Source organism: Coenobita brevimanus, chromosome 105 (genome assembly GCF_032717465.1).
Source record: "Coenobita brevimanus isolate Jiangsu-jjx chromosome 105, ASM3271746v2, whole genome shotgun sequence".
Taxonomy (NCBI): Eukaryota; Metazoa; Arthropoda; class Malacostraca; order Decapoda; family Coenobitidae; genus Coenobita; species Coenobita brevimanus.
The window spans coordinates 28,023,223-28,044,396 of NC_137058.1; the positions used below are offsets into that span (position 1 = coordinate 28,023,223).

At 42.6% G+C, this 21,174-nt stretch overlaps 1 protein-coding gene across 1 annotated transcript in view; it reads right to left on the bottom strand.

Annotated features, from left to right (window-relative positions):
• The window catches only part of LOC145416281 (DNA-dependent protein kinase catalytic subunit-like), a 132,270-nt gene that overhangs the window by 12,895 nt on the left and 98,201 nt on the right, over positions 1 to 21,174 (bottom strand). The window contains exons 43-47 of the mRNA XM_080285279.1: positions 17,465 to 17,467; positions 15,106 to 15,231; positions 10,277 to 10,354; positions 5,938 to 6,098; positions 3,641 to 3,733 (exon numbers count right to left, since the gene is read on the bottom strand). Of these exons, the coding sequence (XP_080141405.1) occupies positions 3,641 to 3,733; positions 5,938 to 6,098; positions 10,277 to 10,354; positions 15,106 to 15,231; positions 17,465 to 17,467 (461 nt within the window). The remainder of the gene's footprint in view (positions 1 to 3,640; positions 3,734 to 5,937; positions 6,099 to 10,276; positions 10,355 to 15,105; positions 15,232 to 17,464; positions 17,468 to 21,174) is intronic.

Below are 21,174 nucleotides of genomic sequence, written 5' to 3' on the forward strand. Positions count from 1 at the left end.
AGCTCTGGAACTGTCTCCCTCTGTCTGTATTTCCTGCTGCCTATGATCTCCAGTCTTTCAAACGCAGTGTGTCCAGGCATCTCAAAATGATCGGATCTTGAATTTGGCTCTCTATTGTATTTTGTTTTTCTCTTTGAGGGAACTGTTACTGCGGCTCATGGCCTTTGGTTCCTTCTTCCTCACATTAAAAAAAAAAAAAAAAAAAAAAAAAAAAAAAATACCTCTCCTCATCACAACACCAATACACTCCAGTCCCACACTACCTCTCAACTCTTCCATCGTAAACCTAGTCCCCCCAGGCCTTGCACTGAAGGATGCACTGCACATCCACCTAATCACTCATTTCTGCATGTCTGAGCCTGCAAATATCCTCTTCCTTTACTGCCCAGGTCTCACTGGCATACAACATTACACTCTTAACACATGTGGTGTCTGGCAAACTCGCTAGAGGATGCACATGTGTAACACACGATGCTGCTGGTGCTGATGATGATGGTAAAAATGACAATAATGATAATGGAGATATGATGTAAGGGCAGTACTGATGATGGTGATGATGACTATTAGTAATGATGATGACACCAATGAGGGCAAGGGGGGGGGTAGTGGCTGGGTAGTCAGAGATTGCCTGCTGTTTAAATATACGAGTTCAATCCCCAGCTTGGGTAGGGAACAGTTTTTCTGTACCTTTCACAAGACCAGCCAACATGATATAAAAACACCCCTCTCAATACCACTGCACTAATCCTGAGTGACAACCCTAGCTTGTATTCAATATGGACAGTGGTTATTAATGCTGATGTGACATGTATAGTCGTGGTCATAAACAATCACCTATCCTTCTGTACCCCATGCCTCAGGCTGGCTCCTTTATGCACGGTAAGTCACAGTGGAGTAAGAGGGGCTGAGAGGGAGAGGCCAGAGAGTGAACGGAAGGTGGGTGGGGGGATGAGTGATGATGCTTAAGTTTCCTCTTAGCCATCCAAATCTTAATATCAGACATTAGAGATTCAAACTTTGTCTTAATATCATTGATATCTGACATCTTAACATAGAGCTGGGTGTCATCAGCATAAAAATGACAGGACACATCATGAGCATCTTATGTGAAAAATTAATCAGGGTCTGGACTTTGGCCAACCACCCCCCACAGCACCCTACCCACACCTATCTAGGCACCATCAAACACAAACATACAAACTTAGGAATATTCAGTGCATGTATTAAATAGAAATAAGCAATGTTAAGGGATCTCACCTTAATCCTATGACAAAATTACTAAAGTGAATGGAGTGGGGTGGTGTTGGGAAGAACTTAGAACCTCTCAGCATGAGGTGGGGGTGCTCCCTCATGCTGTTCTCCCATCTCCAGCTCCTCTGCCTCCCTCAGGAAGCCCTCAAAGTCTGCCTCAGAGATGACAGATGCTATGTCATCCACGCCCTCAGTGTGTGAAGGGCCGGGCTGTGGTTCAGGCTCAGCTTCTGCCCTTACCCAGGCAAAACAGTGGGTGATGAGTTCCTGATGTCTCTCGTTAACTCTGTGATTATGCAAGTCCTTGTAAAAATGCACAGCTTTTTCTAGGTAACCAATAGTCTCACTACACCTTTCCTCATCATGTTCAATGGATTTCATAATCTCCTTGGCCAAGTCTACATAAACAAGCAAATCACTGAGCTCCTTCATAGAAGGCCCGCCACGTTCCTGCACACTCACTTCACGGTTGGTCTGCCTTTCGAAGTGCTCGTCATCTACTATAACAGCCTCCACGACAGCCTCAACATCATCAACATTCTCAGTAATCACGTCTATTATGTCACTAGTTGACACTTCACCACAGCCTGGCATATTCCGAGCCAGTTGAACAACAGCCTGTACGTTGTTCTCTACACCCTGAGTTGGCGCATCTTCACTCGTGAGGTTAGGCAAGAGAAAGCGCCAGGCACGTGCAACTGCTGCAACATTAAGTTTGCCCCACGTCTCTAGTAGTGCATCGATAGAGTCCTTGATGTTAAATTTCCTCCAGAACTGGTACACAGACAACACCTCCCGACTTTCTCCAGGGTCGGGCTCAACAACACCCACCTCTGCCTTGCTGTCGCTGCTGTCTGCCGTGATCTCTCTCAGCAACTGCCACTCCGGTGCATCGTCGATGACAGCTGAGGTAAACTGGCGATAAAATAACTGGGTGTAAAACAGCTTTGTGTTCGCTATAATCTCTTGGTCAAGTGGCTGGAGAAGAGAGGTGTTGTTGGGTGGGAAGAACATAATGTTGACGCTGGGGTGGCGTGAGGTTAGGGCTTCTGGATGAGCGGGAGCGCTGTCCATGAGCAGCAACACTTTGAATGGCACTTTAACACGCTTGCAATGAGCCTTCACATCCTTAACAAATCTGTCAAACCAGTCCACAACTAAGCCTGTAGTAGCCCATGCCTTAGCCTGCTGACGCCAATAAACCCCTGACTGATCCATGTCTTCGAGGTTGAGGAAGGCGCGGGGTTTTCTTGTCTTATTAATAACGAAAGGCTTCATCTTGAATGTTCCCTTGGCGTTGGTGCAAAAAATGACTGTGTAGTGTCCCCTGTCGAGCTTCCTTCCCCGGGCCTTTCGGTGTTGACATGGGATGTACATGGTGCTAGACAGCTTCTTCCACTGGAGTCCAGTCTCGTCCATGTTGAAAACAGTTAATGCCATATAACCCCCTTCCTCCAAAACTGCCTGGAGGATGGTCAGAAAGTCCTCTGCCGCGGCCGCGGCAGCAGATGCTCTCTCTCCTGTCGTGTGCACATTCTTCAGGCGCTTTCTCGTCAGAAAGTTAGCCAACCACCCATGGCTAGCATGGAAGGGCTTAGGGGGGTTGATACCAAGCCGTTGACTTGCCAATTTGTAAAAACTCTTAGCCTTCTCCCTGATGACTAAGCCGTCGACCGGAATATTCTTCCTTGCCAGCCTCAGGATGAACATCTCCAGACATCTTTCTGCCTAAATTACTGCCTCGCCTCTGCACCGCACCTGGCCGTCAATGAGCTCAGTCCTGTAAGCCCTGAAGCACTTCTTCACCTTCTCCCTGTTCTTGTAGATTGTCCTTATGGTTGACTCGTTCTTCCCAAACTCTTTCGCCAGCTTTGAAAACTTCTCTCCCTTCTCAATACGACGAATGAGCCCCAAACGCTGACTGTCCGACAACAGCAGCAGCTTCTTGACGCCATACTGCTTTGAGAGCTTCATCAGCGGGTCGGGAAGGGCCATGGCAGGTTGGAGGCAGGGGGAAGTTGCACAAACAAGGCAGGTAGCTCTCATACTCCACGGCGACGGTCTGTAGTGTGCAGACTGGCGGGACAAGAACAACAACATGGCGGCATTAGCATGCACACTTGGCACCAGGGACGCGCAGTGATTGATTGTTGGGTCGCGATTTTCAGTTTGAATGCCACGGTTTACGGTTCTCCTTGGAAAAGGCCCACTTGGGTGACTAGGTCCGCGATTTTTGTGACTTAACAGCGATTTAAGGTTGCCAGCAGTCTGACGGCCACTTAGCCGTGATTTATGAACACGCGATTTACGAGGATTGAGTGTATAGACAGATAGGTAGATAAACAGATATAGATAACAGAGATGATGTTGAAAATGCTACTACACCAACCTGAGCAAGTGCCTGCAGAGGAGCAATGAGGGCCCGGTGGGGAATCTGGACATCAGGCAATTCACCCACACGGTACTGTCGATACATCATCACCTGGAATGCAACAACATATCCATAAGTCTTCCTTTCTCTCTCTTTTCTTCTCTCTATTTCTTTCAGATATATCAACTGTTGTTTGATTCAGTACTATTTGTTGTACACTTTTTTATTTCCTCCTCATCCTCTCTCCTCCTCTCTCTCACTATAAAGTCCACACTAAATGACAGAATAACTACTTATAGTATTAAATTACTACTTATAAACAGTACTACCAGTACACCAACAATTACAATAGAACAATACTGTATTTCTACAAGTCCTCCCTGTCTCCATGAAATCCACAAGAAACAGTAAAAATGTTGCATATAAAGATTCCATTATTAACTGCAAACAGCACCACCAAAACAATGTCATCTGTCATCCAAGGACATTTCAGCAAGTCCTATTTATATTCCATTACTTCTATTAAATCTTTCACTCTGAGGGTATCATTTTTATTTTTTATTTTTGCCACCAACAGATTAATTTATCCAGTTTGCTGTCATTGTGGCTCCAAGCTAAGTAGGACATGAACCCAGAGGACTGCAGACTCAAGTTACCTTTCTTCTGCAGCTACCATACTCTATTTTTTGGATGGGGAGGTAGCTGAGAGATATTTGTATAACTGGCCGACTGCACTGCCTGGTTACATTGTTGTCATGGCATTAGATGTTGCTCTATACCTTCTTATAAGTTACTTTTTTTAATTCTCTGGTTTTGCTAACTACAGTATACGCATAGTAATAACAGAAAAGTTCCCTAATAATGTTCCATTACTATAATGCACTCATTCTTGACCGACAAAGATCTGTAACATCTTTTCAATTTTGTTAATGGCCAAGTGTAGTCAGACTGGCATGTAAATCTGTCTAGTATAATTCATTTCTGCCTCAATACTGCAGTTAATCAAATTACATGCAACCACAACTTAGTATTCAAGTTGCAAGAGTGGCCCAGTTCTGTCATATAAAAAACTGGCTGTATGTACAAATGGTGCAGCCAATACATATTATCACTTTTAACAGACTATCTGTGGTTTGTTCTTCTTATAACACAGATTTTTAAAATATTATTTTTGCTGTTTATCCCTTCAGCTAGGGAGCTTCATATTAATTTTATCCTTGATTCAACCACATAATATTATTCAGAGTACGAAAGCAAACCAGCAATGAAAAGCTAACTAATTGAATTTGGGTGACATTCCTTTTCAATGTATTCTTAATGATGCCAGATTATTTTATTCAGCTTAGTTGCTGGGTTTGGTGAGTTCAGAAGTGTGTGTAAGCAACAAAATCAAGAAGTCACTGTAGAAAAGAGCAGTTATTATCTTTGAGAGGAATGAGGTCACAAAGTTTGCTGTGAGCCTGGATGGCAGGAGATGGAGTGCAGTCAAATGTTTAGGTAATAAGATGCGCAGGGACAAAAGTTTTGAAGATGAAGTGCATGAAAGGGTATATCAAGGAAGAAAGTTTGTAAGTTCACCGGGAGCAATGATCAGGAATAGGGAAGTAAGCATGCAGGTGAAACAGTTACTGCATGACATTACCATGATCCTCACTGTAATGTGTGGAAGTGAAACTTGGACTCTGTTGGAATAACACAAGTCAATACAAAAGAGCAATGTCTATGAGTTACCTAAGAGGAGCACGTGGAGTTATGAAGACAGGTAGGCAAATCAGGGAGTGAAGGAGTGTGGTGATGGTGTGGATGTGTTGGAGAGCAACAGAGGTACCTTAACAGCCAACCTTGCGTGACTTTTCTACCCCGTTCCCACACTGGGGGTGAGTTTCCAATGAAATACTTGTGCATGTTTGGCATGTTTACCAAATTGTTGTGCCACGTATTTGAGCCATGAAAAATTGCTTAAAAAATGGCCGTGCCAATGGCCTGGAATAGGCTGGCCAACAAATGACACATCAGCGCGTCATCAGCCCAAAATAGTGTTAAGATGGTTTGGCCATGTGGAGAGCATGGAGAATGAGAAACTGACTAAATGAGTGTATGTGATTGAGGTGGAGGTGGAGAGGGGAAGAGGGAGATCAAGGATGACATGATGGGATAGGGCTCAGAGGTATATGAGAAAGGGGTGAAAGTTAAAGTGGCCAGCCTAATGACTCTGGATGATGAGCACTCCCACTTACCACTGAGTAGGAAAAGATGATGATGATGATGATGATGATGACGATGGTAATGTACAAATAATGTAAATTATTTATAACCTGGGCTTCCCGGCGAGCCTTCCTCTCCATCTCCAGAGTCTGTCGTAGCTTGCTGCGTCGTTCCTCCAGCTTGGCAAAGAATGCTGTTTGTTTCTCTCGGTCCTGGTTCCTTACAAATCGCCGCCGCAGCAGTTTTGACTTAATGTCCACTGAATCTGTAGCTATAGTTATTAGGGAAAAAAAAAAAAAAAAAAAAAATCAGCAGCAGCAGCAGCAAATCTCCTTTCCTGCCCAATGATGGGATGAACAGGGCATGAGAGCTAGAAAACACCTGACAGAAAAAATCAACAGTATGCCCAATAAAATGAGCCATACGCTCATTTACTCATCATTCATGCTCTCAGAATCCTGACTCCAGCTCACAGATGTAACTAGCCAAACTTATGTGTGGAGGTGCTGGTCAAATGGTTACAGAAGTGATCTGCTCTCTGAAAGGATGTAGGTTCAATTCCAGACTGGGGCCCAGAACAATTTAATTATCTAATCTCATTAATTAATGGTGGCAAGCAATCATCCGCTCACTTGATGTAGTGCTGCCTACTTCTTCTCGAGGAGACTCTACACTGAGTGCAAGCCTAATGGTTTCCTGTAACCCATAAAACCATTTACAACATTGGGTGGTAACCATATAACCATGTAGCGGGGTGATGTGGAGCCTACTGTACTATGGTGCTTGTTAACTGGGTAGAGATACAGATGCAGCCATCCGGGAACTAAACCTCCACTCTCTTCTCTGTGCCTAGGGAACACTGGTTCACTGCATGGGAGGGCCCTATAGGGGCTGTTGCTTGCACATTTTTTTTTTTTTTTTTTAAATAATGCAAGGAAGAAGGAGCCAAAAACCAAAGCCCACAAACTGTTCCTTCCAAGAAAAAACAAAAACAATACAAAAGAGAGCCAAATTCAAGATCCATTCATTTTGACATGCCTGGACACACTGAGTTAGACTGGAGATCATAGGAAACAGGAAATACAGACAGAGGGAGACAGTTCCAGAGTCAGCCCGTTGCATAAATGAAGGACTGTGAGTAACGGTTAACTCTTGCATTAGAGAGCTGAACAAAAAAGGGATGAGAGTTTGTTGTTGGACAGGTGCTACGGAGCTGTCATAAAGGTGGAGGGATGCAAGCAAACAGTTCAGAGGAGCAGTGACCATTGAAGTAGCGATTGAAAAGAGATAAAAATGCAACAGTGTGGCGAAGAGACAGAAGCTGAAGGGAACCAGTAGGAGGAGGAGAGTTTATGAGACCAAAAGCCTTTGACTCCACCCTATTGAGAAGAGCTGTATGTGGAGAGCCTCCCCACACATGGGAGTTGTACTCCACACGGACAAATAAAACTCCTGTATAAAGTCAACAACTGTGCAGGAGAGCAGGAGTAAAGACGGGTTTGCTCAGCCAGACAGACTGAGGAGGTTGATCTGCCACAACTGATATGCCACAAGATCCACTGACTTGTCATAAAAACACCCCCAATAATACCATCACATCAGTCTTCAGCATGTACAGTATTCAACATATTTGGTGAAAATTAGCATCCAAGTGACATGGCACACAGGAGGAGGACTTTTGGGCCTTAAAGAATGGACAGTCAAATTTATGCCTACAGCCACACATATTAAATATGTAATAATAATAATAATAATAATAATAATAATAATAATAAAAATAATAATAATAGTAATAATAATAATAATAATAATAATAATTGTGGTAGGTAGGGGCGCTCACCATCCACTCATTCGAGATAGTGCTGCTTGCTGCTTTGGGTGTCTGTCCTTTCCTCTTTTCCTTCCTTCCTCGTCTGTCTTTCTTTACTTTCTTCTTCCTTCTGCCCAGGGGTGACTTTACTTTCTCTCTTCTGTCTTTCTTTCCTTCATTCTTTCCTCTTCCTTATGCCTGTGGGTGACTCTACACTGAGTGACACGCCAAATGGATTCCTGTACACCAGGAAACCATTAACTATGGTGGGTGGTAACCGTTTAACCAAATAATGGCGCCTGGTGGTTTAGTGGGTAATTAAGGTGCTCCAGTCAGATTGAGCCAGTGCAGGTTTAAATCCAAGGGATGGTTGGGATTTATTGCTTACATAATGCCACTCAGGGATGAGTGAGGCTGGTCACTCTCATTTTAAATGTCAGGACCAACTTGCCCAGCCCCAGGCTCCTACACTCCTCGTGAGGCGACATAGGATTGGATGGTGGACAGATGGATGGAATAATAATAATAATAATAATAATAATAATAATAATAATAATAATCCATCCATCATCCAATCCTACACTGCCCCATGAGAAGCGTAGGAGCCCGGGGCTAGGCAGTTGGTCCTGACATTTAAGATGAGAGTGACCAACCTCACTCATCCCTGAGTGGCATTACGTGAGCAATAAACCCCAACCATCCCTTGGATATAAACCTTCACTGGCTCAATCCGATTGGAGCACAATAATTACCCACTAAACCACCAGGTGCCAAAATTTGGTTATATGGTTACCACCCAGTGCAGTAAATAGTTTCCTGGTGTACAGGAAACCATTTGGCTTGTCACACAGTGTAGAGTCACCCATAGGCAGAAGAAAGAGGAAAGAATGAAGGAATGAAACACAGAAGATGGAGTGTAAAGTCACCCGTAGGCAGAAAGACAAGGAAAGAGTGAAGGAAAGAAAGATTGAAGAAGATGGAAGGAAAGAAGGATGGAGGAGAGGAAAGGGCAGACACCCGAGAGCAGCATTACACTAAGTGAGTGGATGGTGAGTGCCCCCACCTACCACAATAATAATAATAATAATAATAATAATAATCAATGCATTTCTCCTAACACTTTCTATCAAATCCACATCCACACCACAACGCTCTTTCATTTCCTCATTTGTCAGTCTCTCTCTCCATAAAACTCCACATGCTCCTCTCAAATAACTCATTTCCACTGCTCTCACTTTTGACTTGTGTCCTTCCAACAATATCCAAGCTTCACTTCCATATGTAAGAGCTGGTATCGCAATACTATCATGCAGCAACTTTTTTACTTCCATGCTCACTTCCCTGTTTCTTATCAGTTTTTAAAAACCAGCAACCTTTCTTCCTCGTTGCACTCTTTCAAGCACTTCATCCTCCAAACTTCCATCCTTACTCATTACACTACCCAAGTACTTAAATGCACTCAAATTTTCCATTGCCTCATCATCCAACCTCACTGTACATTCAGTGACTTCATTTCTCTCAAGGACCATAACTTTACTCTTCCCAACATTTGCCTTTAGATTCCGTTTCTTACACACTCTTCCATGCTCATTCACTAAGCCTTGCAGTTCGCCTTTGTCTTCACTTAACAATAAAGTATCATCTGCAAACAACAGTGCAGGAAGTTTTCAAACGCTGCCCTCTCTCATGAGGGCTGCTCCAACATCCACTGCCCTACCTTGTACCTCATTTAAAACCCCATCCATATACAGATTAAAAATCCATGGAGACAAGACACAAGACCGTTTGAATCCGACATGCAGATGGAAAAATTCACTCAGTTCACTATCCACACACACTGCAACCTTAGCACCCTCATACTTACCCTTGACGACATTCAACAACTTCCCATTTACTCCATATATTCTTAATATTTTCCAAATTCCTTGTTTATCCACTCTGTCAGATGCTTTCTCCAAATTCATGAAGGCTGCTTACAACTTCTTTCCCTTCTCTAGAAACTTTTCCACTAATGACCTAAGGATGATTATCTGATCCACGCAATCTCTTCCCTTCTTAATAATAGTTTGATAGGTTTCCATAAAAAAAAAAAAAAAAAAAAAAAAAAAAAAGAGAGAGAGAGAGAGAGAGAGAGAGAGAGAGAGAGATTGTTACCATCTGTTTACTGCAAGGTCAACACAGAAATTAAGAGAGCTGTTGAAAAGGAGGCACTCCTTTTATATCTTGGCAAACAGTAATATGATGATGATGATGATGGATGTCAGGGCCCGATCCAGCACTTCTGAAAGGAGGACTGTGATTCCTTGCGGGATTACAACAAAACTGAATTCATGCTGACTCACTACCAAATTCCTAAAAATTCATTAACATATTCCTCTTTTCACTGAAATGATTCAGTGACAGAAACATTTCTGCAAGGTATTTATTGCATATGTTTCAGTAAACAACATTGTTCTCTTATAATAATTAATCTCTGGTTTCAGTGGTCTGCCCAAACTAGGAGGGGGTGCATGTATGCCCTTCACACCCACTAAGGCATGGAAGTGACGATGATGGTAAAGATGACGATGGCAATGGGAGAGATGATGAAAAAGACAATGAAGAAAGTTAATGGCAATGATGATTAAGACAACACTGACCAGCAGTATTGGCATCAGGAGGCTGCAGGCGGGAGTTTCCAATGCTGGCTTGTTTGTATCTTCGCATGTCTCGCTTACCTGTGTGTGAAACAAAAATATTAACAAATATTAAGCAGAGAGGTGTAAACACTTAGTCACTCAGTAAAAGACTAGTCTTAACAGTCAAGCAGAGATGCATGAACACTGTCACTCAGTAATAGTCTATTTTAGACAATGGCATAATAAACCTTCTTGTTATATGGGTAGTTCATTATATGCCTTACTTTTTGTTGTGGCCCTAGGTTCATCTGGACATAAATCCCTGGACTGCAAGGTGACTGTGCCCTTCTACAAGCCACTGCACTTCTTTTGGGGGACAGGAAGGAAGTTGAGGGATGTTTGTACACCCGGCAGCTGAACTACCTGGCTATCTCAGTGCCACAACACAAAGGTAATCCTCTTCAGCATCGCACCTGGTAGCCTAGTGGTTAAATGTCCCAGGTGGAGTGATTGCTTTGCATAGGTTTAGATACCAAAGTGGAGACAGGAGCTTTTTTTTTTTTTTTTTTTTTTTTTCCCCCCCCCCATGCAATGCCAAAAGCTGACAATTTGGGATTGACTATTAGTTTGTTCCATTAATTTCATTTATAATTGCTCCAACAAGCTTGCATGTGTAGGCTTTGGTCATCTAATGGCAGTTCTCTACACTGATTGATGTCTGGCAGCTTCCCTATTCAGTCCGCTATCCCTGCAGTCACGCTCTATGACCTCATCCCAGGCCTGCCTCTCACAACCTACCCTTGATGTTCACACCCATCACCTGCCACACCCACTTGTCATCCTCACTCTTCTTAACATGCCCAAACCATCTTAATTACCTCTCCCCATCACAACTTTAACAGGGGTGCACCCAGGAATATATACATATATATATATATATATATATATATATATTTATATATATGTATGTATACAGTAATCCCTCCAATATCCGACGTAACAGAGCCAAAGGCATGTCCGGATAGTGATCCTGTCCGGATATTGGGCCCCAGCCTCCTGAACTTGTACTTATGGACCCTAACTCAGAAAAACACCTACACAACTCCCTCTGGACATGCATTGCACCTATTTAAGACCCAAATCACACCAATAAGGGACATAAAAGACTGAAATAAATGCAAAAGAACCATAAAATGAGGTTTTAGAGGTGAGTTTATACAATATTAAACATTCTGGGTACTTACAAGTCCCTGGCTCCTGGACTGGTTTGAACCACCAGTTTGCAGTCCACAGTTAATCCTCTGCACTCTAAATTCTAATTTCTTAACACTGCACAACACTGTAAATACCTGTGTGTTCTAGTGGCGAGGTATTGCAGTTTATTCACTGTTTATTCACAAAAAACAAGCACCTGTGGCTTGCACTGCTATAAGTATCTGCTCTCGATCAGAGTTTGGCTGTGACTGTTGATGATGGCGGGGTAACAGAGTTGCCAGATCGCAACGGCCACATTACCAATCTCCTCAACTTTCATTACCAAATTTAACTTTTCATTACCAAATTCGTAAAGCTAGCATTTATTCTTCACTAATTATATATACAAGTGGAAATACATGTAATCACTCTCCTTATAATTAACACCATGTTGATTATTTTCACGCTATGTAGGGTAGCAGATTAATCAGAGAGAGCAAAACAATCCACCATCTCCATCCTGTGTATCCTCATACATGTGAAAAATCCATTTGATAATGCATTATTCTGATTCATTACCAAACGAATTTTTCATTACCAAATTGGCCCACACATGGTAATGAAAAATATCAAATGGCAACCCTGACAGGGGAGGGGGGAGGGGGAGGAAGGAAGGGGTGAAGAGACCATGGTGTAACAGCTGTTTGGCGCCACACGGCAATTTCAAATTACGGGAGGGGAAAAAAAAAGTCGAATTTTTTTCTAATTTATTGTGGTTTTTGGCCCATTTTGGGAATATTGGATCCCAGGACGATTATGTCCGGTTAGTGGGGATGTTCGGATATTGTGTGTGTGTGTGTGTGTGTGTGTGTGTGTGTGTGGGGTTTCCGGATATTAGAGGGATTACTTTTATATATATATATTTTTTTTGGGGGGGAGGGCAGATTGCCAGAACTTATAATCATGATTTTCTAAAAGTGACTATTAGTGTATTTCGTTTGTTACAAGGAAGGAAATTTTTTTTTTTAGAGGGACCATGGCCCCCTTGGCCCCCTCCTGGGTGTGCCCCTGAACTTTAATACACTCAAGTCCCATCCTTCCTCTCAACTCCTCAGCTACAATCCTATCCCACAGGTCTCTCATTCAAGGATGAACTACACATCCACCTCATTATATCTGTACCTTTGAACCTATGGAATATCCTCTTCCTTTACTGCCCAGGTCCCACTACCATACAGCAATATACTGTACTCCATAACCACCGTCACCAGTCACTCTTCAATCCCAAACTTTCTTACTGCCCACTTCATCACCTCCCTAAAACTTCTGTAGTTTTATAAAATATGAAGAAGCTGGAGAAGGACACCTTCATATAGTGGCACAAATACATTCTGGTGGCTCCACTGCCTGCTTAACCCCTAAACTGCGGGCTTGTTTTGCTTTGACTTGCGTGTCCCGCAGGCATATTCGCACTCCAACACTCTCTAAAAATATTTGCCAAAAATCAGTTATTAATCCTAGAATATTAAAATTACATATGCATAGGGCACATACCTTCAGCTTTCTCCTGGGATGTTTGTTGAGCCTTCATCAAGTACCATAGGACTTGTGGAGACCTCTGAAGTTGGGTAACGAAGTCTCCACTTTACAGTTCCCGACAACCCATAATATGATTACCACAGCCTGATGTTATCACTAGAAACACTATTCTATGATTCGCAAATAGTTTGGAATCCATACTCAAAAAAAAAAAAAAAAAAAAAAAAAAAAAAAAAAACTGTGAAAGCAATGAAAATTACGAGCGCGTATGACCTTCCCACTTGCGATCGTTTGCCGTGGGTGTTCTGTCATTTATTATTTGTAAAAACACTCACACTTTATATTTCTATTACTATATAACACTTAAATATATCTGCAGTCTTTATCCATAAGTTTCCTTCAGTAACAGTAGTTTATTGTCACTGAAGGCATTCAATTTCTCTTTCAGTAAAATACGTAGCATTCACTTTCTCGTCCTGTATACTAGCGTTGAGAGTGAATCTGTCACTTTCACTTTCACTTTCATTACTCATAGTATTCATACATGCTAAAGTAAAACTTTCACTTTCATTACTCCTAGTATATACTGTATACTAGTATTCTTATATTACTACTCATTTACATTTCTATTTACATTCTCTGTTTTATTTACATTATTTACATTTCTATTTTATTTACACTGTGTTCTGCACTGTCACTTACAGTAACTTATAAAACTATTTTCCACTGTTCACTTATATTTACGTTCATTGCTTTCACTTGCTGTTTACACATTATTTACACTTCCACTTGCACTGTTTTACTCACCAGAAAGATCGTAGTCACTGTCTATCATTTTCATTGACAAATTAGCCAGTTCATGTTCCACAGCAGTCACTTAGCCCTTTACCCCTTTCCACATGAGGTTTAGTAGGGGTAGAGGACACAGGGCCCTTTGCATGGGGCTAAAAAGCGGCAGAATTGGACAGGCGCGAATCCGACGTGCTTTCACCTTGAAAGACGACAGTAAACCGAATACAGTGTGGTGGCCTGCCTATGGGGAGTGCAATGCTGCCAATGTCAGCCTGGTGACAGCTGCTAATATATACGCTATGAAATGATTGGCAGGAAATCTAGACAATACATAATAAATTAGGTAGTTCCAAGTGAATGTAAATATCACTTAGGCTTCTCCCTTCCTTTCTTATACTGTATATATTTTTATTACGAGAATAGATTATACGGCATATTTCAAGGGGAAATAAACAGCGAAAATTAGCGAACGAGTGCACATGAGGAGTTGTCAGGTGATAATTAGGCAATTCCAGGTGTATGGCACTATCACTTGCCTTATTTCTTTCTTGTATATATTATTTGGTATAAGAATAGGGCATAGGGCTTATTTCAATGGATGAATTCAGTGGAAAATTCCAGGGAAGATTTACTTACCGTAGCACGGCCGAGCAGGCGAGAGGAGAGGGTAATGGAGGGGAGGTAGGGAGGAGAGTCAAGAATGGGGAGAAATGGCTAAATTGTCAACAATGGATTGGAGTACAGATGAGATTAGGAGTGCTGACTAGTGTTGGACATTGGCAGTACTGATAGATGATACAAGCCACCACTTGAAAGCCCGGGTGAATTCAAAATAACACAGAATCACAAAAGTGACGCCCAGCGGTATGATCCCTTGCTCCCAAGCGTCACGAAAGTGACGCCCCGCGGTTATGGGGTTAAACAGATGTCCTTCAACTCTCTCCCTATTCTCCAAAAGACAGATGGTGGACTGTATGAGAGGGGTAACTTCAGTCTGCAGTCCACTGCTACATATTATGATATGCTGTTGCTGTTATTGCTTAACCCCGATCTGTTTACCCAAGCAGAAACAATGACCACAGATAAGCAACTGCTTCTGCTGGGCTATCCTAAAGATAAAATACCATGTGGGGATCTAGCACTGCCCTGCAGAAGAAAGCATCTCACCATGGTCCTTCCTATGACAAGATGCAGGAAAATATGAGGAGGTTTGACACCTAAGTGGATGCCGCATCTGCTCCACTCACACTGCACAGTGCCATCATGTGTAGGCTCCTCATCAATGCTTATTTGCATGAATCAAGGGCAAGAAAAATATAACTTACCAAAGTTGGCAGTACCAACGAGGAGTCCAGCTGTAGGTCCCTGGGTGGGGGCGTGGGTGGCTTTATACTCCATATCTGCTATTGTTGTGTCAAAAGTGGACTCTGCTAGCCAATTGGAAGCACCACCTAAGAAGAAGAAAAATGTGCAGTAGGGGACATTAGTTATCTTATTATTTCAACTCTTCTACTTGTTAGTTTTCTCTAATGGCTAATATTCCCTGGGTGGGAGAGGCTTGGCATGTTTCTCCAGCATTTCACCTCCTCTACTTATCACTTTCCTCTGTTGACTAATATTACTAAGCTGAGAGATGTTTGGTATGTTTTCCTGCCCATAGCTACTAAAGTCTGCCTAATACTTGTGACCCCTCTGGCAGTTAAAATTCCTAAATTGAAAGAGGCATTGTACGTTCCTTTATCCATAGATACTAAAGTTCGTGGTAGATGATGGCACCCACTATCTATCTATTGCCAGATGCCTTAATCCCGTAAGGGGTGGCCACAAACAATTTGCCTCCATGTTGTCCTGTCCCTCGCCATTTCACTGCCATGCTCTCAGCTCACAACCCCCTCTCTCATATACCTCTCCACTCCATCCCTCCATCTCATCCTTGGCCTCCCCTTCCCTCTCTCCCCCTCCACCTCACTCACATACACTCTTCTCATTAGTCACTGACTCTCCATCCTCTCCACATGGCCAAACCATCTCAGTGTGTTTTTCCTAACGCTTCCTATCACATCCACATCCACACCACAATGATCCTTCACCTCCTCATTTGTCAATCTGTCTCTCCACGTGACTCCACATGTGCCTCTCAAATAACTCATTTCCATTGCTCTCACTCTTGACTTCTGTCCCTCCTAGAACGACCAAACTTCACTTCCATACGTTAATAATGACAATAATAATGACAATAATGTCATGTAGTAACTTTTTCGCTTCCATGCTCACTTCCCTGCTTCTTATCACTGCTTTCAAGGAACCAGCAACCTTTCTTCCTTGTTGTACCCTATCAAGCACTTCACCCTCTAAACTTCCATCCTTACTCATCACACTACTCAAGTACTTAAATGCACTCACATTTTCCATTTCCTCACCATCCAACCTCACTGTACATTCACTGACTTCATCTCTCTTGAGGACCATAACTTTAATCTTCCCTACATTCACATTTAGATTCTTTTTCTTACATACTCTCCCAAACTCATCCACCAAGCCTTGCAGCTCCCCATCATCTTCACTTAACAACTCAGTATCATCTCCAAACAACACCATAGGGAGTTTCCAAACATTCCCCTCTCTTATTAGGGCTGCTCCTCTGTTATTCCCCTAACTCTGTCAATAAGTATCCTACCATATACTTTCCCTATTACACTAAGAAGACAAATGCCCCTATGATTACCACATACTTCTTTTTCCCCTTTTCCTCTGTACAGGATAATAATTATACCTGACTTCCAATCCTCCGGGACTCTACCTTCCTCCCAGGCCAATCTGCACATCTTCCACATCCATTCTACTACTATCTCTCCCCCATGCTTCAGCATTTCACCACACACTCCATCAATTCCTGAGGCTTTCCCCATTTTTACTTTCTTCATTGCTTCCACAACTTCCATCCTATTGATTTCTTCCTCTCCTCTCACATCCATCCATTCCCCAGCAACTTATACTCGCATTACTTTCATTTTCTATGTTCAACAATTTGTTAAAGTGTTCTCTCCATCTACTCACTGTTTCTCCTTTCTGCACTAGTAATTCACCATTTTTATCTTTCACTCTATGACTTACTCCTTTATCACCCTGTCTAACTCTCTTTTCCTCTTTCCAGAAAATTTTCTTACATTCCCTCCACTTTACACTTAAATTCCTTCCAAATTCTTCATCCAGTCTCTTCTTGTTCTCTCTTACTGAGCTTTTCACCTCTCTCTTCCGTCTTTCAACATCTTTCACCCCCCTGTCTTTCATCCACTCATTCTATGTTTTCTTCTTTTGTGCCACAGCCTGTCTCACCTCTTCATTCCACCATGCTGTTCCCTGCACCCCCTTTTGCCTTCTCTTCACCCCACACACCGCCTCACATGCTGCACAGATTTCTTCTGTGAATATCTTGCACACACCTTCCATGTTCCCCATCTGCTCCAATTCATATTTACCCAATTGCTCCTCCACTTCCCTCCTATATTCTGCCCTTTTTCTATCCTCTTGTAACCTTTCCACCCTCCTTGTATGCGCTTTTTCCTCCTGTCCTTCCCTTCTTCATTTCTCCATTTCGTTTGGACAATGATTCTGACCAACACTTGTTGGTGGTCAGAAAATCCACTCCCCCAACCTCTATATACTCTTGTATCCATTACACACCTTCTCATCCTGTCATCCATACATTCACACTCAATCATTGCCTTCCATTTATTCAGTTCACCACCCCCCTTTCTCATCACTCGCCACGTATACCTGTGGATCATTTTGTGCCTGAAGAGGATATTGGGTATCACTAACCCCCTCCCAGCACAAACGTCCACTAAAGCATTACCATTCTCATCCATCTCTGCATGCACACCCCACTCACTAACTACTCTATCCACCTTCACATTCCCTACTTTTCCATTCATATCGCCAATCAAAAACCATTCCTTCCAAACTTTTCCAGGTACACTTCCACATTTATCCAGAGCTCTTCTCTCACTCTGCTTGCACGATCTTGCGTTGGCACATACTGTACACACACACAATTGCCCACATTTGTAACTTTCAATCTTACCCATACAATCCACTCACTCAAAATACTACTGCCATCAGGTGACTCTACATTGAATGACAAGCCAAATGGTCTCCTGTAAATCAGGAAACCATTTACTATCTTGGATAGTAAGCATAATGCCAAATGATACCTAATGGTTTAGTGGGTTCAACACTGCAACCATGCTCAGCCTTTAAGGGTTTATATGACGGGTATTGCTGGAGCTTACTGCTCACATGATGCCACTCAGGGAACAATTATGCTGGTCATCCTTGCCTAAAATGTCATGACTGTGCAACCTAACCCATGTTCCTGCACTCCTACTTTGGTGTAAAAAAAAAAAAAAAGAAAAAAAGAAAGAAAGAAAGAAAAAAAAACAAAAACGGATAGGTGGAGGAGTAAATACAAAGGTTTGCCTCTTACCTGTGACCATCCCTCTCTTGCTAATATTCCTAAGCTGAGAGAGACTTAGTATGTTTCTATCCAAGCTGGAAGTAACACCTATGAGGTAATGAAAGATGTACAGTCAATCACACATGTAACTATATTCCATCTTTACATCCTGACCCACTGGACAGTGTGTTAAAAAATAATCTCTAGAAACTTTTAATGATTTTCTGTAAACCAGCAAATAATTTACAATGTTGAGTGGTAACCTTATACTGTAACCAACCAACACGTGTTCCCTACGTGATAACAAATGGGTTGGCGGAGGGTTAGTGCCCCTCCCCAGAAAACAACTATGGTATATGTTGTGAGGAGAGAAAGGTGAAGAGATCAGTAAGAGGGAGTAAGAAGAGAGTGGATGAAGAACTTGGAAGAAATTTGTGTAAAGTGGAGGGAATGTAAGAAACTGTTCTGGAAAGAAGTAAAGAGAGTTAGACAGGGTGATAAAGGAGAAAGTCAGGGAGTCTATCTATCTATCTATTGCCAGACGCCTTAATCCTGTAAGCGATGGCCACAAACAAATCGCCTCCATGTCGCTCTGTCCCCTGCCATTTCACTACCTTGTTCCCAGCTTACACCCCACTCTCTCATATACCTTTCCACTCCATCCCTCCATCTCATCCTCAGCCTCCCCCTCCCTCTCCCTCCCTCCACCTCACTCACATACACTCTCCTCATCAGTCTCTCACTCTCAATCCTCTCCACATGGCCAAACTATCTTAATGTGTTTCTCCTAACGGTTCCTATCACATCCACATCCACACCTTACCGCTCCTTCACTTCCTCATGTCAGCCTGTCGAGGAGTGAAAGATAAAAATGGTAGATTACTAGTGGAGATGGGAGAAAAGTGAGCAGATTGAGAGAACACTTTAAGGAACTGCTTAACACAGAGAATTAAAATAATGCGAGTATAAGTAGCTGGGGAATGGCTGGGAGGAAGAGGGAGGTGAAAAGAGAGGAAGGAATCAGAAGGATGGAATTAGTGGAAGCAATGAAGAAGGTCAAAATAGGGAAAGCCCCAGGAATTGATGGAGCGTGTGGTGAAACGCTGAAGCATGGGGGAGAGATAGTAGTAGAATGGATATGTAAGATGTGCAGATTGGCCTGGGAGGAAGGTAGAGTCCCAGAGGATTGGAGGTCTGGTATAATTATTCCCCTCGACAAAGGAAAAGAGGAAAAGGATGTGTGTGGTAACCACAGAGGCATTTGTCTTCTTAGTGTAACAGGAAATGCATATGGCAGGATACTTATTGATCAAGTTAGGGAAATAAGAGAGAAATTAGCTGGAGAAGAACAGGGAGGTTTTAGGAAGAGAAGATGTTGTGTAGATCAGATATTCACTCTTAGGTCTTTGGTGGAAAAGTTTCTAGAGAGGGGAAAGAAGTTGTATGTAGCCTTCATGGATTTGGAGAAAGAATATGATGGGGTGGATAGACAAGGAATGTGGAAAGTATTAAGAATATATGGTGTAAATGGGAAGTTGTTGAATGCCATCAAGAGTATGTATGAGGGTGCTAAGGCTGCAAAGCATGTAGATAGAGAACTAAGTGAATTTTTCTATTTTAATGTTGGACTGAAACAGAGATGGGTCATGTCCCCATGGATGTTCAATTTGTATATGGATGGGGTTATAAAAGAGATACAAGGTATGGGAGTGGGTGTTGGAGCAGCCTTAATGAGAGAGGGCAGTGTCTGAAAACTCTCCATATTGTTGTTTGCAGATGATACTGTATTGTTAAGTGAAGACAAACGGGAGCTGCAAAGCTTGGTGGATGAGTCTGGGAGTGTGTATAAGAAACAGAGTCTAAAGGTGAATGTATGGAAGACTAAAATTATGGTCTTTGAGAGAAATGAAGTCACTGAATGTACAGTAAGGTTGGATGATAAGGATATGGAAAGTGTGAGTGCATTTAAGTACTTGGGTCGTGTGCAGAGTAAGGACGGAAGTTTAGAGGGTGAAGTGCTTGAAAAGGTACAACAGGGAAGAAATGTTGCTGGTTCTTTGAAAGCAGTGATAAGGAACGGGGAAGTGAGCATGGAAGTAAAAAAGTTGCAGAATGGACAGTATTGTAATATCAACTCTAACATATGGAAGTGAAGCTTGGACCATGCTGAAAGGACACAAGTCAAGTGTGAGAGCAGTGGAAATGAGTTATTTGAGAGGAGCAAGTGTGGTGACATGGAAAGACAAACTTACGAATGAGGAAGTGAAGGAATGTTGTGGTATGGATGTGGAAGTGATAGAAAGCATTAGGAGAATTACACTGAGGTGGATTGGCCCTGTGGAGAAGATGAGAGTGAGAGATTAATGAGGAGAGTGTTTGCACGTGAGGTGGAGGGGGGGAGAGGGAGGGGGAGGCCGAGGATGAGATGGAGGGATGGAGTGGAGAAGTATATGAGAGAGGGGGGTGTGAGCTGGGAGCAAGGCAGTGAAGTAACACTGGACTGGGCGACATGGAGGCGATTTGTTTGTGGCCACCCATTACAGGATTGAGGAGTCTGACAGAACTTTTAATGAATGTGTATACCTATTCTTTTTATCTGCAAACCATGAAGGAACTTTATACAGCATATGGTATATATACACTATCCAACAAAAAACATTCCAGCATCATCATCCTGCCTCTTTTTGCCACCCATAATTGAGATGAGGTAAAGTCCAAAAAACAAGAAAAAGTAAAGAACATGACAGCAGGTGAACTAATCAACATTTTGCCTAGTGAAATGAACCACACACTCATTCCCTTACTATTAAAACACCACAGAATCATTACTCAACCTCACTGTATTGTGTGGCACAGAAAACATTTGGGTTGTGTTGCCTGTACCCCTCCCATGCCCTGTTCCCTGTCCTTCATGGTGTCTTCCCCTCGCGTCCGCTGG